Source organism: Taeniopygia guttata, chromosome 8 (genome assembly GCF_048771995.1).
Source record: "Taeniopygia guttata chromosome 8, bTaeGut7.mat, whole genome shotgun sequence".
In the NCBI taxonomy this organism is placed as follows: Eukaryota; Metazoa; Chordata; class Aves; order Passeriformes; family Estrildidae; genus Taeniopygia; species Taeniopygia guttata.
The window spans coordinates 1699433-1724935 of NC_133033.1; the positions used below are offsets into that span (position 1 = coordinate 1699433).

Sequence of the window (25503 nt, forward strand, 5' to 3'; positions counted from 1 at the left end):
GCTCTGGGGACCTGTGGTTTGTGCTGCCCCAAACAGTAACAGCACCCACGTGTTCAATAGTTTGTAACAACAGAACTGCTGGCACTGATTTCGAACCAAAACATAAAAGATACCACCCTCAAAAGATTTGTTAAGATATTACCTGGATTTATCCAAACCAGCTGTTACCAGCCAGACCAGGCTGCAGGGCAAACAACTCCCCCTCAGCACTTCTAAATGCAAAACCAAATGAAATTTAAAAGGAAAAAGATCTTGCTTTAATTAGTAAATCCTTCTCAAAAACCAAGGACTAAAGGCTGAGGAAGCACTGGTGCTTCTGAGCATCCCGCTCAGGTTTTCAGCTGGAGACACCTAAAAGGAGGGTAAAGGTAAAAATAGCAGCTGAGTCCCCAAAGCTGCCTCCCATTTCCCATGCTCTGAGTCATGGCTTGGAGCTGGCATGGAGGAATTGGGGAAGAAGCCTGGGCAGCCCTTTGAAGAAGATGGAATTACAGAAACTAAAAATAGCAGTGCACATTCCAGATGGAGGTAGACAGCTCCCCTGCTAACCCAGGATGACTAAAAGATGGGAAGGATTTGCTGGGACTGCAAGAAAAGGAGCAAAGGGAGCATTAATCTGGCAAATCTGCCTCAGCACAGGTAATCTCACCCCAAATCCAGGGTAATTCCTCCTAGAGCAAGATTGTCTAGGAGACATCTGTTCATCCACGTTCCAAGGCTTTGGCCTTGGGTTTCCTGTCCCAATTCCATTAGTGCAACCAGAGTCTTAGTGCTGGGCCAGGTCTGCTGGGAGGTCCCCAGCCTTGCAGAGCTGACAGCTTGCAGACTGCCTTGTCTAGCCCACCTCCTCCTCATTTCCTAATAAATTAAGCCTTCTCATGAGTCAACAGCATTACACCCTTCTAGCAGCTTTTCAGATTTAAGGAGATTTAGTCTCAGGGCAGGGGAAACACGTCCCAAACCCCTGAGCCTAATGGTACCCAGCATTTGCTTAAAGGTGCTGGAAGATCACAGAATCCCAGAATGGTTTGGGTTGGAAGGGCCATTAAAGATGATCCCATCCCACCCCTGTCATGGCAGGGACACCTTTCAGTATCCCACGATGCTCCAAACCCTGTCCAACCTGGCCTTGGGCACTGCCAGGGATGCAGGGGCAGCCACAGCTGCTCTGGGCAGAACAATTCCTTCCTAAACTCTGATCTAATCCCACTCCCTTTCAGTGTGAAGCCATTCCCCTTGTCCTGTCAATCCAGTTCCCTCAGGGGGATGAACCTTCTCCTGATCTCCAGCTCCTGTCCCTGCCACAGGGGCACAGAGCACAGCTCCTGTCCCTGTCACAGAGCACAGCCCCTGTCCCTGTCACAGGGGGCACAGAGCACAGCTCCTGTCCCTGTCACAGGGGGCACAGAGCACAGCTCCTGTCCCTGTCACAGGGGGCACAGAGCACAGCTCCTGTCCCTGTCACAGAGCACAGCTCCTGTCCCTGTCACAGGGGGCACAGAGCACAGCTCCTGTCCCTGTCACAGAGCACAGCTCCTGTCCCTGTCACAGGGGCACAGAGCACAGCTCCTGTCCCTGTCACAGGGGCACAGAGCACAGCTCCTGTCCCTGTCACAGGGGCACAGAGCACAGCTCCTGTCCCTGTCACAGAGCACAGCTCCTGTCCCTGTCACAGGGGGCACAGAGCACAGCTCCTGTCCCTGTCACAGGGGGCACAGAGCACAGCTCCTGTCCCTGTCACGGGGGGCACAGAGCACAGCCCCTGTCCCTGTCACAGGGGCACAGAGCACAGCTCCTGTCCCTGTCACAGGGGGCACAGAGCACAGCTCCCGTCCCTGTCACAGAGCACAGCCCCTGTCCCTGTCACAGGGGCACAGAGCACAGCTCCTGTCCCTGTCACGGGGGGCACAGAGCACAGCTCCCGTCCCTGTCACAGAGCACAGCTCCTGTCCCTGTCACAGGGGCACAGAGCACAGCTCCTGTCCCTGTCACGGGGGGCACAGAGCACAGCTCCTGTCCCTGTCACAGGGGCACAGAGCACAGCTCCTGTCCCTGTCACAGGGGCACAGAGCACAGCTCCTGTCCCTGTCACAGGGGCACAGAGCACAGCTCCTGTCCCTGTCACAGGGGCACAGAGCACAGCTCCTGTCCCTGTCACAGGGGGCACAGAGCACAGCTCCTGTCCCTGTCACAGGGGGCACAGAGCACAGCTCCTGTCCCTGTCACAGGGGGCACAGAGCACAGCTCCTGTCCCTGTCACAGGGGGCACAGAGCACAGCTCCTGTCCCCATCATGGGGGGCACAGAGCACAGCTCCTGTCCCTGTCACAGAGCACAGCTCCTGTCCCTGTCACAGGGGGCACAGAGCACAGCTCCTGTCCCTGTCACAGGGGGCACAGAGCACAGCTCCTGTCCCTGTCACAGGGGCACAGAGCACAGCTCCTGTCCCTGTCACAGGGGGCACAGAGCACAGCTCCTGTCCCTGTCACAGGGGGCACAGAGCACAGCTCCTGTCCCTGTCACAGGGGCACAGAGCACAGCTCCTGTCCCTGTCACAGAGCACAGCTCCTGTCCCTGTCACAGGGGGCACAGAGCACAGCTCCTGTCCCTGTCACAGGGGGCACAGAGCACAGCTCCTGTCCCTGTCACAGGGGGCACAGAGCACAGCTCCTGTCCCTTGGGAGGATGTTGAGAACTCCAACGCGATCTCCCCCAGACCAAACCCAGCCAGAACCATCCAAGCAGCCGAGTGCCCTGTCTGGCTCTGCTCCTGGCTGCCCGCCGGGCACAGAGCCAGCCTGCAGAGGGGAGAGACCCCCAGAGCTGCCAGGGAGGGGCCCAGGACTCACCGTGGTCGCTCTCGGTGCCGGAGCGGCCCCAGTAGCGGCGGCGGCGCTCGGGGCTGTGTGCGTGGCGCTCGATCACGGCCGCGATGAACCGCGTGTTGCTGACTGCGACAGACACAAAGAGCTCAGGGCACAGCCCCACGGGGCACTGCCCGGACACACAGCAGCCAGGCTGCTCCACCTGGGCTGTGCCATGCTGAGGGGCCCGTGGCAACATGTAAGGACTCCAAAGGAAACAAAAAGGGATGTGGAGAAGCAGTAGATGCAAGCCGTGAAGCTCAGATATGCTTATTTTTCCGTTTTTGAATGTTGACACAGTTTCAAATCTTGAGTATTGTTTTAGTGAGGGCCCAGAGCCAGGGATCCAGTCTGACCCTGGAGCTCCCCTGGAGTTTGGTGCACCAGCTGCACTTACAGCACACCAGGATCATGCAAAGTGCCATTTTTATTGGATGGCAGAGAACTGCGGGCACCCCAAATCAATGCAAAAAAGATTTACTGCCATGTTTTCTGACCATACTTGGCTTCTGCTTTCTAAGGCCAAAAAAGAAAAGGGTTTTTCACACCCTGTGCTGCCACAGTGGTAATTTTTGAGCTGATCAGAGCTATTTCTGGAAGTACTCATGACAAGGGGTTGTAAGGGGCAAAACTCCTCCACACCTAATGGAGAATTAGCTTTTAAAAGGAAAAAATGCCATTTTTCAGCATGAGACTAAAGGTGCACTAAATGTTTGAATTAAAATATTGCTCTGTCATTTTCTACTGATGATCAGAGCTATCAGCACAGGGCTTCCTCACATATTCAAACGTAGGGTGTTAAAAAACAAATGGCTTAAAAAACCCAAAAACTGTAAGATTGAATCTCTCAGTTTTTCAGGTTTTTTGGTACTTACTGATTCCTCTGTCTTCATGGCTGTCATCATCCCTCTCATCCCTGTCATTTTCCAGGTTGGACATACGCACTGACATTTCTACAAACAGAAAATAGAAACAGAACACACAGCTGGTGAGGGAAAGGTTCTGCACCATCTTACTGCCAGCTGTCACCCCACGAACAAGAGTGGAAGCACTTTGTGTTACTGGTCTGAGCTGGGGGTGCTCTTCTTCCAGCGTGGGGCTGGGATAGCAGGAAATGCCTCATCCCAACTCTCTCACTTTGAAGTTCTGAAGGGACTGATTTACAACAGAGCTGGGGGATGATCAAATATAGAGGTAATTGGCTGTGATCACACTTAAAACTCCCAGAATGGTTTGGGTTGGAAAGGGCCTTAAAAGCCCATTTTTTTTCCAGCCCCTGCCACAGGCACCTCCCTCTATCCCAGGCAACTCTGAGCTCTGCCCAGCCTGGCCTGGAACACTTCCAGGGAGGTGTTCTCCCCTCTGGATCTTTCTCTTTGTACCAGTGTCCCTTCTCCCAGCACAATTTTGCCTGTTAGACTTCAGTGGTTTCATCTCTCTATGCACAGACATTCCATGAACATCACATGGACCAGAACCAGGAAAAACAAGTGAAAAAAGACACATCCCAAACCCGAGGCAAAAGGGAGTGAAAAATGTGTCACTCCCAGCAGCTGCACAAAACAAACACATGATGGATCTGCTGGGCCGAGCTGCAGAAAGCTGGGATTAGTGTCTGAGCTCTGGCAAAGCTTAGCTTATCTCCCTCTGGGTCTGGGCAGGCTCCCTGGGCAGCAGCAGCAGCTCTGGCTGTACCAGGAGAGGGCAGCAAGACACAGCCCCTGCGCCAGGCCGGCTCCCTGCAGCTCCGACACGGAGTAAAACCGGGAAACACTGCAACAGAACCGCGGGGACAGCCTTGGGATCGCTTTTGCTGTGCTGCTGGGTTTTTATTTTCATCCCCAGCCTGTTGTTGAGTCCCCGAGTCGGGCTCACCCTGTGCTGCCAGCGGGGACATGTGCTGGTGGCTGCGGCGGTGGATCTGGTGCCGGTACGCGTACACGGCCAGCACCAGCACCATGATGCAGCCCATGATGCCTCCAGCCACCGGGCCCACGGGGGCACTCTTGATCATGTTCAGGGTGATCACCTCGTCTCCTAAAGCAAAAAGGACAAAGCAGAGGGAGAACAACACCATAAATGCTCTGCAGGAAGGGTTAAACCAACACGGAACACAGAGGAGCTCTGCAAGGATTTCTGGGTGCCTGACTGTGCTCACTTGGAACAGAAGAAGGAACTCAGAGAGGTGCAGAAAGGGTTAAATCAACAATATGGAACATGGAGAAGCTCTGCAAGGATTTCTGGGTGCCTGACTGTGCTCACTTGGAATAGGAGGAACTCAGGGAGAGTGCATCTTGCAAGAGAGGAATGCAGAGTTACACTCTGCTCCACATCAGGATTTTCCAAAAGGTGATATTCACCGCATCTTTGCTGCCTGGTGCACTCTTTATGCTGCTTTAGCACCAGGGTAAGAGGTAAATGCTATGTGCAGAACCTGCTGCATGTTCTGGAACACAAAGAGCTGAAGGCAGCACCTGCTCAGGAAGGCAGAGTTACCTATTGCTCCCAGGTCATCCACATAGGGACTCTTGGCTCCCACGATGCCACCAAAGCATTCCTTCTGAGGGGCACAGTAGGACTTGTCCAGGTGTGTCTTCCCATCGCTGTCCACCATGCACCACTCGCAGTCCAGCACCCCAAAGCAATCCCTGCATGGCAACACCCAAGCAGGACACGGTTACTTTCCAGTTCAACACCTCTCCTTTGCAAAGCTCAGTCTGTGTTAGAGCCATGAGACACAGGGAGTCCAAAAGCATCTGTAAACTCTCAAGTGTATGACTTTAGCCAGAAAAAATCCCATAGAAGTGCTCAAGTGCCACCACAGAAGTTACACAGGGAAGCTGCATTTCCAGCATCCCTTTTCCAACTCTGTCTGCTTTGGTATTTTCCTGCACCACTCAGCCTGAGCAAAGGGAGAACCCTACTTGTAACTTCTCCAATAAGACATTTCTCATTGTGGTGAAGTTTGGCTGCAGTTCCAGCCTTACTCTGCAGCCTATGGAAGAAGGAAGAAAGGATTTGGGCAGTCTGGTCAGAGCTTGGTCTGTTTTACCCATTTCAGGTCCCTGGAGACTGCTCAGAGCAAAAATGAGCCCTCAGAGCCAGGAGTAGAACCTCATTCTGGCATCATGCTTTTTTTTCCCTATATTTTTTTATTTGAAACATTTAAAGCAGAGCTATTTCCATTGGATTATTTCCACAGGAGACTATTCCAAGGGATGGGGAAGGCCACCTTACCCACTCTCTGTTCTCTGGTTGCACTGGGTGTTGATGCACTGTGGGAGTGCATCCTGCAGGCTGGGATCGATGGCCGTGAAAGTCATCGGCTCCTGATGCACCTCACAGCTCGGATTCCTGCATGGCAGCAAAGAACAGAGCACTCAAAGCACACTCCATTAAAATCATCTTTACCTCCTGCACATCACCTGCTTCATTGTACTGAAAACTCTGCCTGGTGGATCTCAGCAGGACCAACAGGGAATTTGTTCCTGCAGCGTCCCGGCTCTCACCTGCTCTCGGCGTTGGTCAGGTTCCCAGTGCACTCGTTCACCTCCAGTGGGCACTCACAGGGACACTCACACTCGTTCTGTTCCATCCTGCAGGGCAGAAAACACAGGGAAAGCCATCAGACACCACCGGGATTTTAACCCCGTGGTGGTGCAGCTCTAGAGCAGCAGATCCCATGGAAAAGGCTGTGCAGTGACTCTGCTCCTTCCTCAGAACAGGGATTGCTCTGTCCTGCACCAGGACTGAGGGTGGTGCACTCCTGGAATTCCAAACGCAGGGAGTCCCTCAGACTTGGATGCAGGGATCCTTCCTGGCAGTGCCACAAACACCTCAGGTTGGTGTGGGCAAAACCTCCTGGATCCCCTCCACGAAAACCCCCCAATCCATGTAAAATCATGGAAATTCCTATGCCATAGAAATTTCTATACCTCACTCACAGTAACTGCTCTTGAGTCACTGAATCTCTCGGTGTCTTTCAGCATTATCTGCCCAAACTTCCCTGGGTTAAACTCTCTGAGAAGCTGGCAGAGATACCCTGCACCTCTTACAGGGAGCACAGGCAGAGCAACTCTGAATTAACTGATGAACTCCCTGTGCTCTTGCAGGAGTGTCGCAGCCCACCCAGCGCTGTCACCTGTGGCAGTTGAGGCACAGCCTGTCCACCATGCTGCAGGCACAGAAGGCCAGCGAGTCGCACGTCTCGTTGACGATGCCCACGAAGGCGTTGGTGCCCGGGATCCTCGTCAGCCTGTACTTGGAGCAGTGACTGCCATGCACCAGGTTGGTCAGGTCACCCTGGGCAAAAACAAGGTGTCAGTGCTGTCAGAGGTTGTTTTAGGGAGCTGAAGACTCCTCCCTTTCCCAGGGATCCTACAGAGCTGTGGGGACGTGGATTCTGCTGTGGCTTCTGTGGTGGCTCCCCTCAGGAGTTTTTGTGAGGGAGTGCCACCCTCACAAAACAGAGGCTGATTAATGGGTGGGTAAGTTTTGCTACCCAGATACTTCTGGGTGAAAAGACTTTGCTGAAAATAGGAAGGAATTGGCTTAGTTGTGAAAATGAGACGTGGCAGCAGAGGTGACGTTTCACTCCTTCCCAGTGCTCGCTGACCCGTCCCCACGGTGCCAGCCCTCAGTGACCTCCCCAGAAGCTCTGATGGGAGCCACCACCACCTGCTGGAAACCTCCTGAGACTTAAAAAAGACACCACAGCACTGCCCAGCTCCTGCAGGCTCCTTCCTGATTCCTTCCTACAAGTCTCTGCTCCGTCCTACACAATTTCCCTCCCAACATCACACTTCCCACTTGGCATTTCAAGTGTGGGGAAAATGTTTAAGCCAACCTCACATAAATCAATGTATTCTGACATGACTTGCAAATATTTTCCAATCTTCTCCCACAGTGTAACAGCTTTGGAATCACTGTGGAGGGAGTTTGGCAGGGTGGATCTGTGGCTCTTTGAGGGATGACAGCCCTTGGTTTAGACTCCTCTTGAGAGGAAGCTCACACAGAATCCATGGAGAGCACAGAGTGTGCAGGACCCCAGAGATTTCAGTCTCACAAATGACAGCCTGGGAATGCTCACCAGTAAATGGATTTGTTTGGACACCTAAAGATAAGTCATTAGACACCTGACAGGAGGATGTGACTCTGGTCAGAGCTGGAGCCAGAGGTCAGCTCAGATCCAAAGCAACACATCCCAACTACAGCTGGAAAATCCTCACCCAGCAAGAACAAGCTGCCCTTCTTCCCCTGATGCTGGCTGAGACCCTGCAGACAGCAGCCACACTTGGCCAGGGCTCACATCCATAACCCCTGGATGTCAGGGGACTCTGTTTGTGCAGCCTGGTTTGTGTCTGGAGAAGAGGAACAGAGGCCAATCCCCACAGAACGCTGGCTCCCAGCCCCAGCTGCTGAGCCTGGCAGGGACTTGTGTTTCCACCAGGAGAAACCCAACCCAACCAAAGCCCACTCAAAAGCAGAATCAGATGGAAACCACGCTCACCACTAAGCTGGTGTTGAATTTATAGAAGCGCTGCACGGTCCTGTCGCTGAAGCTGTTGCAGAGGTTCTTCTTGACGAAGTTGGGGTGGTTCAGGATGTCGTTTGCTACCAGAGGCTCCTAAGGGGGAAAGGCAGGAATTGATGCCTTTGGAATCAGAGCCAGACAGGAATGAGAGACATGGAATAAGGCAAGGGAAAGCAGGCAGACCTTGTGTGTGATGTGCTGCTGCTCCACGGGCGCGTGGCCCTTGGGGTCGATGAGGGTTGGATGTGCCACCAGGTACCCCCTGTCCTCCATGATGAAGCACCTGCCCCCAAAACACAGTGAGAGCCTCCTGTTAGACCTCCTTGGGCTTCAGAGCAATGGGGTGAAATAAAACATGGTCTTAAAGGGCTTTTAAAGGTTTCCATTCAACAGGACCTGAAACAAATTCCCTGCAAAATGTTCTTAAAGAATGTGTTGGGTATTTTCCCAAAGCTTTTCCATCTGCTACTGCTCCAGAGAGCCAGGGCCATCAAGGAGTTGAAAACAGAGCTGATTAAAACCAGAAAGGAGAAGCCATCAGTGCATTGTCTGATTGGGGGAGAGCCAGAAATGAACAGAGCCTAATGAACTTGGAAAGCTTTAATGGTTTATTAATTTACTATGTGATTAATTAAAGAGAGATTTCACACTCTCCTTTAATGCCCTCCCCCTTCAGAATTCATTTTGAGCGGGGGATAAATCACTCCCAGCCCTCCCAAGCTTTCCTCTCCTTTTCAGCTCTTCCCACGTTGGAGCTGTGTCCCAGTCCAGAATCCAGGGAGTTCAATCCATCCCTTTTCCCCTTTTTCCCTTTCCCCCTCTCCCGTTTCCATGGCCACAGACGGCAGCGCTGGGGAAGGCGCAGCAGCCCCGGCCAGGGTGGCACTGACATCAGGGACTTGGTGGTGGAGGGGACAGGGGGAGGTTAAAACCCCACTTGATGTCCCCAGACGCTTAGCAGGGTGGCAGCCACAGCCCTGGCACAACAGGAATCCAGCTGGATCCGGGGCTGGAGCAGCTTCCAGTGGGATTCTCCTGGGATGTGTCGGGTACCCACAGCAGCTCGGGGAAGCAGAAAGCAGGGGAAGCCTCTGTGCTCTTTAGGAGTACAAAGGAGGCAGGAAAACTTGGATTTTTTGGGGGGTTTCCATTAGAAATATAAGTAGGGATGTGATGTTTACTCTTTTTCCTGACAGAAAATCCTTAGGAGAGATACACTACAAAAACCCAAACACCTGCGTTTATGTCAAGACTGGAAACACTGGATCCAATTTCTACATCAGAATGGTTTGAAAAATATCCTCAAAAAAATATCCTCATTTGGGGAATGCAGGAACAGAATAAGGCATCTGACCGTGCTGATCAGCAGCAGTTTTTTACTGGGAGGGAGTAATGCCAAACCAGAAATCCTGATTTGTTTTTTTTTATATGCCATAAAATATATAGAAAAATACCCAAACCAGAAAGAACTGGGAGGACGACAGAAAACCACTTCCCTTCCCAAATTTAAGGTTTAAAAACAAACATGGAACCAACAGCAATGCCCAAACCACATTATCAAGTTACTCCAGATTCAAACCAGAATTTTTCCCACCCCCACAGGATTTTTGAAAAAAGGAACAATTAAGATACCCAGGGGTCTGTCTGACTGAAATTGGATACTCCAAATGCAATCAGACTTCTCCTGGTCTAGGCTGTGCTATGGATTTCTGAGAAAAACATCCCGAAAGTGTATTTGAATAATTGGAGTTAAAATAACTGAGATCCTGTATCATTCTTACATGCTCACAGGAACTAAATAGGCTAAATTAAAACAAACAGGAGAACTGGGAAGTGTGTTCATTTAATAAGGAATGCTTTTTTCCCCAGAATTTCTAAAAAATCTAAATATAACAAAAAAATCAAATCAAATCTGTTATCTTCTGCTTTTGTAATCCTGCAGACCTGCAGATTGTTTATTTACTGATGGCAGTTTGATCTGGAGTAACAAAAACATCCATATGGGAAGGACAAGCACAAGTTCTATGGAAATCAGAGAACACACACTGAAAGTAACAGAATCCTTGGAGAAACGAAGTTGGAAACGACCTCTCGGTCATCTGGTTCAAAAAAATAAGTATTTTATTTAATTTTACCTGATTTTGTTCCCCCCATCTTGGTTACAAACTGGCAGCAGGTCCATGAGGACTTTGTAGAAATATCTGAGGGTGAAGTCGATGCCCATCACGGCCACGGAGTGTCCTGAGGACATCTGAGCACTGCAGTGAGGGGGAAAGGGAAAAATTATAAATATTATAAATAATTAAAAACATTTTAATTCAGGACAATAATAATAATAATAATTCCTATTTTAGTTACCCTTTGTACAGCCAGCACAGGAAACAGCCCAGGAGCGGATCCCACCCCACACACACCCCCACCACCTACAGACGTTTAATGCCAAGTGACAGAAATTAGGATTAAAAATTCCCCATCCACACAAACAGAGGATGCAGCCCCTGTATCTTCCAATCCCCCCAGCTGGAAGGAGTTACCTGCACCCCTCCTCTGCTCAGCCCCCAGCAGCAGGAATGAATGTGAAGGTGCCAGACTTTGAGCTAAATCCCTAAAACCAAGTGTGGGAGTGACTATGAATGGCAGGCAAGAAAATCACATTTCTTAGGGTGAGTTATGAAAAGGATCCTGGGATGTGGCGCTCAGCAGCAGCCCCAGGCTGCATTTTGTCCTTCCTCCATGCTTAACGCCCCAGTTCTCCCAGTTTGCTCCCAGTGGCACTGAGAGGGCACAGCCAGACCAGTCCCCTCTCACCCCTGCAGGACACAAAAGGATCTGCTCAAGGGTGTGGGATTTGCACCCATGTGGACCTTAAACCTCTGACTTACTGCTCTTCAGAAATCAATTTCTCCTTTATTTAATCTCTGAAGACAGGAATAAAAACCTTTAGAAAAAGAAAAGAAATGAAGATGCTGCAAGGCCCAGCTGGACTGCACAAACAGCTCTGGCCACCCCTGCTCCATGAAAACCCAGCTCTGTTTACTGGGCTGAGGTTTGTTTGCTTTTCAAAGAGGTGCAGTGGAGATGCAGCCAAATCTCATTTCTAGACAGATAAATACAGATTTTTAAAACCTGCATGTGATTTATTGTTCACATTTCCTGGAGGAGGAAGGGAAGGATGGCACTGAAGCAGCACAGACACATTTCATGTGTGACAAGGCACCAAGCTCTGAAGTTCTGCTCTGTCCTAACAGACATAAAGCCATTAGAATGTTGTAAATATTTTAGCTTCATTTTTAAGCACTAAATCCTCCTGCTTTGCTGATGCCAACTGCATTAAACCACATCAGGCATAAATCTTCTCTTCCCAGCCTCCATAAAAAGGAATAAGATATACATAAAATGGGAATGAGAGGTGTCAGCTCTGGCTGCCCTGATGTGGGTATTTAAAGCCTCCCAGCAGTCCCTAATGCCAAAATTCCTGTTAACTCCACAGATTCCTCCCCACCCCTCTGGATTTGGAGCTCAGGCCTCTTTGGGGATTATAACCACATGTGACTATGAGCTTCAGAGGTCATATTTACCCAGGAATCACACTCACATCTGCCAAACTTTGTTTAAGTGTTCTTTAATCATGTTCTAATAGCCCATAGGAGCTTTAAGTTCTTAGAGCTGAGTAAACCATCCCTTGCTAGATAAAAATCAGAATTTTGATTAATTGCACTTCTCTCCTTACAGAAGTGTTTCCCCAAAGTAAATTCCTCAGTGAGAAGCACCATGCAGGGGCTGGGGCTGAAAATGCTCCTGCCAGAACACACAGGCAGAGGTGCTGTGCTGGGAAATCCCACACAGAGCAGGGGAATCTCTGGGAAGAGTGGAGGAGCCACGTCCTGATCCCTGCTGGCTTTGGGATCCCTGGTTCCCAGCACAGCACTGGAAGTTCCCTTGGCACTGGTGGCTGCTGGGTAGGGAGCTTGGAGGAGATTCCATGTGAAAACCAGGACAGGTAACTGCTGTTTTGGGAATTTGGGACAGCAAGGTTGGGTCCATGTTTTATAAAATGGGCTCCTTTAAACCTCCTGCATCCCAAATCCTGGCCTCAGCCTGGGGCCTGGCCAGGAGGGAGCTGGAACAGCAACAGCCTGGTCCTCCAGGAAAAAGTCATTTCACAGAATCATGGAATATCCTGAGCTGGAAGGGATCCACAGGGATCATCCAGCCCAGCTCCTGGCCCTGCTGTTCCCAGCAATCCTGGAAGGGCTCTTGGAGAGTCACAGGCTTTGGAAGCCCAGAAGTGCTGGATTTAAGCAGCCCAGGAGAGGAGGTCCCCAATTCCTGGAGTAAGGACAGCTCTGTCCTGAACCCTCTTTGTTCCCTTCCAAACACCTCCCTGCTCCTTAAAACCCCACCAGTGGAGGGGTGGGGAACTTCAGGAAATGGGGAACTTGGCAGTCCTGATGGAGAAGGATTTCTCTTCCAGCAGAGAGGGAACACTTCCCAAACTGCCTGAGCAGAGCAATTCCTCTCCTCCTCCCAATTCCTTGGATATCCCACCTCATGTTCATCCAGGAGCACTTTCCCAACTTTTTTTTTTTTTTTTTTTTTTATATGCTGTTATTACTCCTCTACCAATAAAGCCACAGAATTCCCATATTCCTATAAAATGGACTTCTCCTGGTGTTTCAATGCCCCATTTCCACAAGGTCAGACGACATTTCACCACCAGCACTTTAAGACCAGCTTTGGTTTTTCAGATTTTGAGCACACAGAGTCACCCAGCTCTGGTAATTCAGAGCCCTCCTCCTGCCCCAGGGCCCCTCACCTGGAGGAGTGGACAGTGTGGCTGATGGTCACCACATATCCAGCCCCTCCCACGTCCAGGTAGGGCCCAGTAAAGGTGATTAGTCCTGGATTGGCCACTGCATGCAGGTACCTGAGGGAAGCCAAAAGAAATGCTCAGAATCAGTGCCAAAGTCAGTAACTTCAAGCCAGAACCCTTGACTTTCCCAAAATAACACTGAACATTGTGAACAACAGGCACCAAATTATTGTTTTCAATATCAAACGGGTACCTAAATGCAATTGGGACTCCAAACTAACCCAGACTGGCTCAATAAATGGTCCCCCAGTAGATGCAGCTGCATTAAAAAAGCTCAGTTTACTTCTGCACAGAACACATTTCATGTAATTTCAGACATTTTCCCCCAGAACAATGCAGGACTTGGTGCCAGCAGAGTCTCAAAGTCAACTCTGGCAAAATGATTACACTGCAAACTGAGGAGAAAAAACAGAACTGAGGCAAGAAAATTCAGAAATATCAGAACCTCTTAAAACTTCCATCAGCATAAAATAAGCCACAGTCACAGGAGAGTTGGTAAAACTGTCATAGGAAAGTTGATAAAACTTTTGGCAACACTTTTCTGTAAGAAAAAGTGACCACTCTGCTTCTCCCTACCAACCCACGAGCAGTTTAACCCACTTCTGCTTTATCCCCAGTGTTTCACTTGCACCTTTTTCCATTAACATGACAAATCTCAGGGAAAATGGGGCAGGAGAGCTGCCAGGAGCCACAGGGTTGGGGTCTGTGCCCTTCCCAGTGTGGCAGCACCTGGCTGGCTCCTTCTCACAGGTCCCAGCCTTTGGAGCACTCTCAGAGCCTGCTCCCATCTGGAATGTCCCCAGCTCTCTGCCCAAATCAGATGCTGCTGCATAATTAATCCCTCCTTGAAAGCGGTGAGGAAACCCACAGTAAACAAACAAAAAGGCTCAGATATGAACAACCAAAAAGGGCCCAAGGAGCTCAAACACTCCTGAATTAGCTAATCCCTGAAGGGGATGCTCATTTTCTGAATATTTATGTCTCCATCTGCCATAGCTGGGCTATGAAACACCAACTACCCCACAAAATAAAAAGGCCTGAAATTAGAACCAATAAATGTTTGAACTGCATTTAGGCTCTGAACTTTTTCCCCATGCTGAAAACATTTTGAACTAAATTAAAAAAAAAAAAAAAAAAAAAAACCAAACACAAAAACCAACCCACAGGCTACAAAATCAACTCCAAAAACAAAATCAACTCTAAATATTTCCCTTCTTGCCCTCGGAGATGATGCAAAGCTTTGCTGAAGGGACCCTAAAAACTCACCATTGTCTCCTGGTGGGATCAAATGCTTTGTCCATGAGGGAGCCAGGGTAGATGCGGAGCACCCCATTGGGGGTTGCTATGTAACGCCTGACAATATAACTGTTGAGGCCACTGATCTCCATCTGGGTCATCCATTCATCCGTGCCGTGACTGGTTGCCATTACTTCATTCCTGACAGAGAACTGCAAAACAAAGGCAGGGCTGGCAGGGCTCCTGCAGGACTTGCATTGGCAGGATAATAAAAGCTTCCCCGAGAGCCATCGGGGATCATCTCGGCTCAATTACTTGGTTCAAGGCTTCTCACACCAGACATTCCAAGCAGATTATTAGAAGGAAATATTGTTGGTGTTATCTCTGTGGCTTTTTTTTAACTTGGAGTAAATAGAAATATTGTGCTGCTCGCACAGAAAATAGAGATTTCTCATTTGTATGCCTAAGAACACCAAGGTGTTTCTGCTAAGAACTTAGCGTGGCTTTAACTTTTCTAGTGGTTTTTTTAGTTCTGTCCCCCTCCTCTCTCCACTCTTAGATCAGTTGTTGGGAAGGAATTCCAGGCTGGGAGGGTGAGGTTGTCCAGAGAAGCTGTGGCTGCCCCTGGATGCCTGGAATTATCCATGGCCAGGTTGGAGTGATGCCTTTTTTGGGACTTACCTAAAAACACAGGCCAGACAAAATTAAGGGAATAAAAAGTTGTTCTATTTATTGAAGCGCCTTCAGGTACATTTTGGGCAGACAAAGCCTCCCCAAGGGGCTGCACCCAAAATGGACCATGGGTCATAGGTTTCACACATTTGTAAGTTTGGTCAATTTGCATATTGGGGTTAAGTTTGGTCCATTTCCATATTGGGGTTGATCTCCCAATTACAGCTTCAGCTAATGAAGTAATTCACCCCAAGTTTGCTCCCCCAACTCACTTTTGTTTCCATCTCTCAGGCCTGAGGCAGTGAGGAGTCCTCGACTGCCTGGAGAGGAATTGCTGTGTCTGCCCCAAACGGGACAGCAGCAGCTCACACTGAATGTGCAGTTTGGAGTTATGCACTGAAGAGCTGCAGGATCACAAATGCAGAAAACCAGAAAAGCTCAAATCCCAAGGCATCAGGAGCACCCTGGGCTAGTGGAAGGTGCTGGCCATGCCAGGGATGGGATGAGATGGGCTCTAAGGTCCCTCCTAAAGCAAACTGCTGGGATTTGGGATTGCAGGAGCAGCCCCAGGTGCTGTGCCCACCTTGAGGCCGGGGTTGGCGATGAGCCGCGTGTTGTCGCTCAGGTAGGCCGTGTAGTGCTCCACCATCCGCTTGGTCTCGGGCTGGCTCAGGTGCTCGTAGGGGGAGGAGAAGCTGCCTGCAGACAGCATCACCGTGGGGCTCTCTGCAAACACCAAAACACCAGGAATTTCAGCACAAGGAGCTGCACATATGGCACAGCGAGGGTGTTTGTACATGGGAGGGTCCCTGGCGGGCTGACCTTGTGGCAGGAATGACCCTGCTGCTCTCCCACACCTCAGACACAACGGTGGGAGAGGTTTTACAGTGACCTCTGTGAGCCAGAGAGAAGTTTGGTAAGAGGATCCATGTTTGATAACAGCATCCATGTTTGATATGAGGATCCATGTTTGATATGAGGATCCATATTCGATAACAGGATCCATGTTTGATACGAGGATCCATGTTTGATAAATAAGAGAAACCTGCACTGCCTTTTCCAATGAGCATTTTGTCCTGTGACCAATGAGTGAAGTGTAAACTTCTGAGTTTTGTAAGAATGTATAAAAAGTGTGCATGCTAGAGTAAAATCAGTTTGAAGCCTTCTGAAAATTGAGTGTATTTGTATTGTCTCCCTCTCAACTACAACACCCAGCTCCCACAGGATGCTCTGGACTGGGAGGGAGGGCAGGAAACATCAATTTTTCCACCCAACCCAGAGCAATTCCCAGCAGAGTTTCATCCTAAACTCAGGCTGAACATGAATTCCTCCCCTTCTTGCCTCAAACACAGAAGTCACAGCATCAGCCCTGTCCTCTGATCTCTGTGTGTCATTTGGTACTTAATGCCTTTATTCCCAAAGCCTCAATAATTTCTGAACTACTGCTTTCTGTGAGATTACAGAAGCTGTTTTCTCTTAAGGAAAGATGATGGGCTAAAGAAGAAATCAAGTGTCTCTGTTTAGGTTAGATATCCTAGAGGAAAATGAAAATGAGCATTTTCAGTTCCAGAGAATGAACATCTGGAGAATCCCAAGTGCAGAAGAGGAGCTCCCCAATAAAAGTGCAGCTGTCTGGAGTGGTTTTCGGAACAAACTCAAAAGTAAACTTTCATCATGCAAAATCTGCAAAACCAGACAGCTTTTCCTTTTTAAAAAAGAGAAATTATTATGATGATGCACAGCTGAGGGTTGAGAAGGTCTTTTCTGAGGATGTGACCCATGGAACCCAAATTCTCTGTGTGGAATGGTCTCCAGAGGAAAAACTGCAGTGCAGTATGTGAAGTGTTCTGCTTTTAGTCACATTCCTCTCAAACACATCACCACATGTGCTGCAGTCCCCACTTCCAAACTTCTACTCCAGCCCTTCATCTGCTTCCCAGAGCAAATATTCTGATTTTGCTTCGCATGAAGTTTTTCCACTTGACAGCTTAGTACTGCATTTTTGGGATATTCTCCATTTTTATCTTTCTGGATATAAGATAATCAAGATTAGGCACCACATTGAACAAAAAAAAAAAAAAAAAAAAAAAAGAAATCTCTGTGTTTGAAACAACTGGCAAAGCAATTTCCACAGGTTTGTCAGATCCCTCCTCCAGCCTGATCTCACTGAGTTATTTTGCAGGGCTCCAAAGAGCTGAGAAAAATCTCACAACTGTGCCGCTAATCCACCATGAGACCATCAAACCCTGCTACAAGCAGAAGTATTTAATTCAGAACTTCTTATAGTAGAGATTTTAGGGACCTCCCAAGATTATACCTAAATATGACAGCTTGCAGTGTAGGATGTTTGTGTAAAACCCCACTGTTCTTGGGATATTTCTGGGTTTTAAGTTCTCCATCCTTCCCAGACACTGGAGCTGCCTTGGAGATTCTCCCTTTTTCCCAGCAATGTTTGAAATCATTCAGGAAGAGCAGAACCACTTCAGCCTATCAAAACCTGAGAGTTTTGAAGCAGGTGAGGAAGGTCTGGAAACCATCAGAGCACTGAAGTTTTCCTTCTCCCCAACAGGCTTAACTTCTCCCTCTGAAGGCACTCAAAGCTTCTGGCAGTGAAAAACTCCCATGAATCCAAAAGAGCAGCAGGGCCCTGCACAACTGGCTGGGACTTCATCCTACTCTGTTGCTGCTCAGGGAGGTGCTTTAGAGCCAGGAGAGGACAGTGGAGAGACACCTCCACCTCCACAGCTCCCACTGCACTGGACTCCCAGAGCATTAATCTCCTACTCTGCCCAGCAGCCCCACTCATTCATCCTGCAAGAAGTGAATTTGTTGGTTAAAACCAGGTGCTGATGGAAACAAAATTATGGATTCAGTCCCTGGGTGCGCCCTTCCCTCCAGAGCTGGGCTGGATGATCCCTGTGGGATCCAGCTCAGGCTCTGCTGTGACTCTGGAAGAGCTCAGCACTGAGCAGGTCACTGTGACCAAGGAGAGCTGTGAGAAGGTAAAAGCTGATCCAAAAATCATCCTTGGAAATAAAAGCTTATCAAGGGAAGAGTATTTTCCATGTTTTATGAGAAGAGCTTTACTTTGAGCTGCCACACTCTACAGAAACACACAGAAGGTGTGACTGTGCCAGGGGAGGCTCAGGCTGGACATCAGCAGGAATTTCCTCATGGAAAGGGTGGTCAGGCACTGAACTGCCCAGGGAGGGTGGGAGGTGGCACTCAGTGCTCTGGGAGTTGGGCACAGCTGGGACTGGATCCCAGAGGATTTTTCCCAGCTGGGTGCTCCTGAGTCCCTGGCCAGGATGGCACAGGCACTCACCCAGGGTGGCCAGCTGCTTGAAGTGCAGGCAGGCGTTGGGCTGGCCCAGCAGGTCCAGCCTGTGGTACAGCAGCTTGCTGCTGGGAACAGTGTTGAGGTTCTTCAGCTGCTTCACGGGAATTTCTGGCTGGATCACCACCACACACAGGATGAAGGACGTGTCCTGCACCTGCAAAACAGAACCAAAATGTGAGGGATGAACAGAATTTCTGTGTGTGTTGGAGCCACTGAGTTATACAAAAACCACTTTGCCATAGTTAACACAGAAAATAAAAATACTGTAATCTTTTTTTCATTTTTGTTGCTCAGTTAGCAATAATTTCTAATTCTAACAGTATTTCATGGATATTTTTTTTCATTAACAGAGGAGAGGCTGTAGGTTTCCAGTTGCTGGACACACACTGGTGTTACCTTTATGGAAAGTACAGACAAATTAACTCTGAACTGCAAGATTTTATTATTTCCACTCTTAATTGTGTGCTGCATGTGCCACATGGTTTACTGGTTTGGGTATTTTAAGGACTCTAAATTACACCAGACCAGCAAACCTTGGAGTGTCCCAGCTGCTCTGCAAAGGGAGTTTGGTATTAAATGCAGTGTTACAATCTTAGAAAATCAACTCCAGACACCTTCCTGTGTGAATTTCTGTTAAACCACGACAGATTTAATCTCTTAAAACTGCTCAGCTTAATCCTTTAGGTTGGATTTAACTTAATACTGTGAAATGACCTACAAGTACCTTCTTGAGTTTGTTGGCACAAAGCAATCAATTATTGCTGGCATCACAGTTCACTTGGAATGAATTCATTTGGATTATGTTTAACCTCAGATTCCATTTTAACCCCTGGGTTGAGATTAGTGATCAGATATTCCCAGACTGAAGGAAGGACAGTAGCAGAGCCATGAATTCCCCCTGTGGCACCCCACACTTGTTGTCCTCACCATTTTCCAGGCATAGCTGACATTGTAGGCTTCTTTCCCAATTTCCCTCAGCTTGTTGACGTGCCAGGACAGCGAGGAGTTCACAGGAACTGTGATGATCTGGCTGCCCAAGGGAATGCTGCAGTGGCAGATAAAACATCCAGCAGTTTATAAAACACTGAGCAAAATTAGGACTTCAGCAAAATCCTCCCATTGTGTGTTTACATAATTATCATAAGAATTGAAGGAATTAACTGTTATTTGTGCTTGGTGAAGGAAAGCGTGTATGTGCTGCAAATGCACTTATGTACCCTCACATTTTGAGCTTAAAAATTCTCAGAATACGCAAAGGATAAAGAAAAACCCAGACCAAAGAGTGGGAAATCTTCCTGACAGGGCAGAGAGAGATTAGAAGGAACATTCCCCAGATCAGTTGGGAAACACTATATAAAAAATGACAATTGAAAAAAAGTTGGAGGAAAAAATCAAACCAGAATTGTTAATGGGGAAAAAAATCCACCCAAGTATCCAGATATTGTAGGAAAAGGAATGTTACCTTGTATAATCTTAAAATTCCTCTAGAAATCCTCCCAGTGGTGCTGATTTGGGAGTTGATTACCTGAGGATGTTCTGGCGCACCAGCTCGAATTTGGGGATGTTCTCGTAGTGGATGATGTCTGTGTGGAGAGGAGGCTCAGACAGCAGGTAGGGCCTGGTCAGGGAGGGGTGCATCAGAGTGTACCCTAAAAAACAGACACACGGCCCCAAATGTGGAATGCATTACACAACTGAGCCTAGGGTAGATATTTTAAGGGGAAAAATGAATATGCAGTAATTACATCGAATTTTGGCAAAGATGGCAGTGACCAAACAATCTCATCATCAAAGGGGCTGCAAATGAAAACCAGCTTGAAAAATTTATCAGTGAAGTAAGCTGGATCAGAGGGAAGAGCTGGACAGACACATTAACACCAGTTTTCCCTCTTTCCCAAAAAACCTTGGATGTCACAGGTGTAGGAAATCCCCACAGCCAGAGTTTCCAAATCAGAACTCCAGGACAGAAATTTCAAGTCATGAATCCACTAAAATCTACAGCAACATTCAGGCAGAACTAACCAACAAAATGCAATTAAACTTTTAATAAATACTATCATTCATTACTCAGAAATGTGAGAATGCAGAATTGATGGTTCAAGAGCTCAATGGGACTAGAGGAGATCATCTGAGTCAAAATTACCTTTATTATCAATGAGGAATGTGTAGGATCCCAAGGAGTCCTGGTAATAGGTGACATCTTCCAAGATATAGGCAAGGTTGACATCTACTCCAACAATTCCCAGCAGGAGGTTCCCAAAGTAACAGGGTTTACTGACAGTCATTATCAGGCCTTGGAGGGAGAGAAACACCACAGAACCATCAGAAAAATCATCTGGTTCATTATTTGGAGAGGAACTTGAGCATTCTGAAATGTTACACAATTAAATTTTGTATCTATTCCATGCTGGAATGTGGCCAGGGAGGCTCAGCAGGGTTTCTGTTGTGTCTGGCTGTTGTCAGCCATTCTCCCTAATTAATCTGTATTCCTGATAGTGGCCTGAAGTATATTCTCAATTTATTAGTCTCCAAGTGGATTCCTTATAGATATAAAATAAATTTGTGTGAAAAGGCAACAGAATATTCTCTTGCTTTAACAGAATTTAAGGATAAATTCCTATAAATAGGATATTCCTATATCCTATTCCTGTAGGATAATTAGTATAAATAGGATGGAAGAGGAAGGAAATTACTTTGTCCTTGTAAAGCAACAGTTGGGATGAGCTGTTTCTCACCTAATGCATAATCAGAATATTAAATCTCTGCTTAACTAAATCCCAGTATTGCCACTGTGCTGGGAATCATATCCATAATTACCCAACACTTTGGGACTGATCTCAATAAGAGAAACCTGCACTGCCCTTTCCAATGAGCACTTTGTTTGTCCTGTGACCAATGAGTGAAGTGTAAACTTCTGAGTTTTGTAAGAATGTACAAAGAGTGTGCATGCTAGAGTAAAAACAGTTTGAAGCCTACTAAAAATGGAGTGTATTTGCATTGCTTCCATCTCAACCAGAACACAGGATGACAGGGGACAGGACAGCAAAGAGAACTTGATCTTGGATGGTTTTACACCCAAACCCGAGGCCAGCACTCACCATCCCCCATCTCATCCGAGAAGGGCAGGCTGAACACGGCCTCATCAATCATCCTGTTGGGCAGGTTGGTGTAGAACCTGCCCACGGTGGTCTCCAGGTTGCTGAGCTGGTTGAGGACCATCATGCTGCCCTTGGTGACGGGCAGGGCGCTGCGGTCGGGCACGCCGTACTTGGCCGAGTTCTGCTCCGCCAGGTCCCGCAGGAAGGCCAGCTCCTTCAGCCCTGTCACCCCCTCTGCCACGCAGCAGGGGCACAAAACACAAGCCAACAGGTCAAACAAGCTTCATTTCCATCCAGGCTTCTGCACCCTGCTCCAAAGGAACGATCCATACTCTGTATCACAGCACTGAAAATTCTATATTCTTAAGTGTTTAAAGATTGGTTTGAGGAAAATTAATTACTAACACCAAATTTAAAGAGATTGCCTCTCTCCTGCTGTTGCACAGTGCAAAAGATTTGCCATGCTGTTCACATCCCCTCTTTACACAAAGTCCTTGGAGCAAAGAGCTGTGTGCCCCATAAATCCACAGAAGAGCTCTTTGTTCTCCACCGGTGGCTCACCCACAGGCAGGACCAGGAGCGACTCCTCAGCCCTGGAGATAACAGCCTTTGTTCTCCAGCTGAATCATTCCAGTTTCACACTTCACTCAAGTCCCAGCCTCAACTCCTGCACACAAATCAAAGCCTTTTGCACGCCCCAGTCTCAAATGAGTATTTAAATTTACAACCAAATCATACATTGGGTTAAGCATTCATTTCCTTGGCTATTTGCAGTAACACAACAAACTGTCTTCGTGCTGAAAATACTTCTTTGGAAAATGGGTGGGTGATCTTCATGTTTGACTTCGCTCTCAGGTTGGTTCCCAGGTTATCAAAGCATTTCAGACTTGGTTTGATCTCCCATTCACCTTCCCTGGCTGATGAATTCACTCTTAGTCCCAGTTTGCTGCCCCTGGAATCCCCCAGGAAGCTTTGCAGTTGCAATAATTAACAAATTTAACTCAGTCTGTAGAATCCAGGCCACAATATTTTATATCCCTGCAGCTGCACTGGGATACACAAGGATAGAGTGGCACAGTTATAAACAGTGAAGTAACAACATCTGGATGCAGCTTCTGGATTAAATGTAACAAAATCCATGAAGAAACTGCTCCCAGTAAGGCCTGGAATTACCCTGGAATGAGTTTAATAAACAAGCTGTGCTGTGCCAGGAAAGGGAATTTTATGGCCTGGAAATCACAAGCATCTCTCACCATTCATGAGGGCATAAGTGAGGATCATCACTGAGTTATTGAGGAAGCTGTTTTCTTCGTTGATGACACGCAGAGTGCCTTTTTTATCATCTTCTGAGGACTCTTTTGATGTGATCCCAGCCGAGAGATAAATGATGACCATGTCAGTATCTGAAACACAATCACAGACACAGCACAGAGTGCATCAGGTTTTTAACTCTCGTGTTGAGAGCCCTGCAATCTGCTCACAGCAGCTTCTCCCAGGGATCCACAGCACCTCCAGGGGATGAACACACTGCAGCCACGTGGATTCCAGCATTTGGTGTTCAAGTTTCACTCTTGGCACCACCAAACTTGTGTTTGGTTTGGTGCCTGTTGGCCACCCAGGAGCACTGGGGCTTGCTCTCCTGAGCAAACCCCACAGGCACCTCCTGGCTTTGGAATCATGGGATGGATGGGATGTAAAGGACCCTAAACCCCATCCAGTCCCACCTTCCACCAGCCCAGGTTGATTCAACCCTGTCCAAGTGTCCTTGGGCACTGCCAGGGATCCAGGGGCAGCCACAGCTGCTCTGGGCACCTGTGCCAGGACCTGTCCAGCCTCCCAGGGCACAATTCCTAATTCCCAGTATCCCACCCATCCCTGTCCTCTGGCAGTGGGAGCCATTCCCTGTGTCCTGTCCCTCCATGCCTTGTCCCTCTCCAGCTCTCCTGGACCTCTTTAGGCACCAAGGTCTCCCTGGATCCTTCTCACCTCCGGGTGAGGAGCTCAGCTGCCTCCAGACAGGAGCACACAGATCCAGCACCTGGAGCAGCTGGCTCCAATTCCATGGAAAAAGCTCCACAAATTCAAAACCTGCACTTTTCATCTCCTGCCCCTCTGTTCTCCTTCCACCCTGCAATCCTAAGGCACGGAGCTGCACAGAGCTTCCCATGGAGCATGGCAGAGCAGAAAGCTTGGGAATGTGACCTGGCCCCTCACATTTTCCCTGGAACACGTTTTTCAGGCTGAGGATGTTCCTGGCCAAAGTCCTGCCCCAAAGCCTTTGAACACAACAATTCACAGCTCTGTGCTGACTCCCCAACCTGCTCCATCACATTTATCTCAGTATTGAGAGTGGTTTGTGTTTATAATGAACACATGGATTGGGATCACCCACAGGAAATCCATGCACTGGGCTGATGTGGTCACGTCCCAACTTTCTTGTTTCACCTGGATTTTTGGTGCATTTGCTGTACTGATTTATTAAATAGGTATCAATGCTTTGACCTGCACATTTTGTCCTCGTGGTTTGACCAGAATTTCAGCCAGAACCAGATTTTGACACAAACAGGAGGTGCTGTTATTTTGGGGGAATTTCTACCTTAGTTTTTTGTAAGGGCTAAAAGTAGGAAAAGAAAAAAGCCAGGTATTTAAAGGAGCTTTGGGTGGAGTTTAAGGTAAATTGTTGCTGTGTTTCCTAGGCTACAGCAGAGATATTTAATCTGCAGCCAGGCATGGTGCTGCAGCCTCAATGGAGTAACAAAAGCCAGTCCTAAAACTGCACGAAGGACTAGAGCAAGCAGCTTTTGGAGAATTTTGTCACCCTTTGGGATGAGGAGCTGCTGAGCAGGACTGCAGTAGGACCTGAAGCAGAAAATCCAGATGTGTTTAACAGCGCAGTTCTCCCATCTCACACCAGCAGTTCCCTTCTGGCTTTGCCAGTGTGAATTTGGGATTGAGGCTGTATCTCAACAGCTTCCCTGACACACCCAGACATTGTTCTCTGGGAACAGGATGTTAGAAAATTAACAGTGAAATGAAGGATTTTTTTTTTTTTGCTGGGTTTGTTTTTCTTTTTTAAAAAGATGAAAAGATTATTTACAAGAAAATGAGACATGTTTTATAAACATCCTCTTCTCAAACCTATTGTGCCTCACGCCAGGAATTCTGAAATTTGCCATAAACACGTTAGATCTTCACAATCTTCCACATGTAGAGAAAACCTAAATCCAAAGCATTTGCATTTTAACTTTCTGTGCTTGTGCCCCTAAATAGTTGTTTGATATGAAACCTAGTGAAGTATGAATATGCCAAAACTTCCAATCCTAATATAAAACAGTGCCAAACATGAAAACATGGAATCCTGGAATGGTTTGGATTGGGAGGGACCTTAAAGCCCATCTCATCCCACCCCTGCCATGGGCAGGGACACCTCCCACTATCCCAGGGTGCTCCAAGCCCTGTCCAAACTGGCCTTGGACACTTCCAGGAATGGGGAATAACAGGAGGATGCTCCAAGACTCCTCAGCTGATGTTCTTGGAACAAGTCCTGATGACAAATTCATCTTATCCCAGCCAGCTGCAGCAGCACTGCACTGTTCGTTTTGTATTTGCTGGAGCTGCTCCCCTGTCATCATTTTGCCAGAGGATGGTAAAATCCTGCCCTTGCCAACCTGATCCTTTGTCCAGTCCCACAAAATCTCCCTGTGCCAATGGCCTGAAGCTCAGGGACTGGCTGAACCTTTGGTAGCAGAAGCACCATTCCATAAAGGCAAGGAAAGTCACGTGGAATGAGAGGGTATTTCCTCATTCTTTCCAAAGCACTTCAGTTCCTGGACTTTTCCTCTCTCCCTGGTTCTGCACAGCCCCTGAGCTGGTGCCCTTTGGGACACT

General features: G+C 48.2%; 1 protein-coding gene across 1 annotated transcript in view; it reads right to left on the bottom strand.

The window, feature by feature from the left end:
* The window catches only part of CACHD1 (cache domain containing 1), an 87278-nt gene that overhangs the window by 2273 nt on the left and 59502 nt on the right, over positions 1 to 25503 (bottom strand). Inside the window, exons 8-26 of the mRNA XM_072932523.1 lie at positions 22869 to 23018; positions 21616 to 21849; positions 20661 to 20810; positions 20043 to 20166; positions 19445 to 19562; positions 18503 to 18671; positions 15761 to 15903; positions 14536 to 14717; positions 13213 to 13323; positions 10532 to 10654; positions 8580 to 8679; positions 8373 to 8489; positions 7005 to 7165; positions 6373 to 6459; positions 6101 to 6217; positions 5360 to 5511; positions 4739 to 4900; positions 3739 to 3816; positions 2849 to 2950 (exon numbers count right to left, since the gene is read on the bottom strand). Of these exons, the coding sequence (XP_072788624.1) occupies positions 2849 to 2950; positions 3739 to 3816; positions 4739 to 4900; positions 5360 to 5511; positions 6101 to 6217; positions 6373 to 6459; positions 7005 to 7165; positions 8373 to 8489; positions 8580 to 8679; positions 10532 to 10654; positions 13213 to 13323; positions 14536 to 14717; positions 15761 to 15903; positions 18503 to 18671; positions 19445 to 19562; positions 20043 to 20166; positions 20661 to 20810; positions 21616 to 21849; positions 22869 to 23018 (2580 nt within the window). The remainder of the gene's footprint in view (positions 1 to 2848; positions 2951 to 3738; positions 3817 to 4738; positions 4901 to 5359; positions 5512 to 6100; positions 6218 to 6372; positions 6460 to 7004; positions 7166 to 8372; positions 8490 to 8579; positions 8680 to 10531; positions 10655 to 13212; positions 13324 to 14535; positions 14718 to 15760; positions 15904 to 18502; positions 18672 to 19444; positions 19563 to 20042; positions 20167 to 20660; positions 20811 to 21615; positions 21850 to 22868; positions 23019 to 25503) is intronic.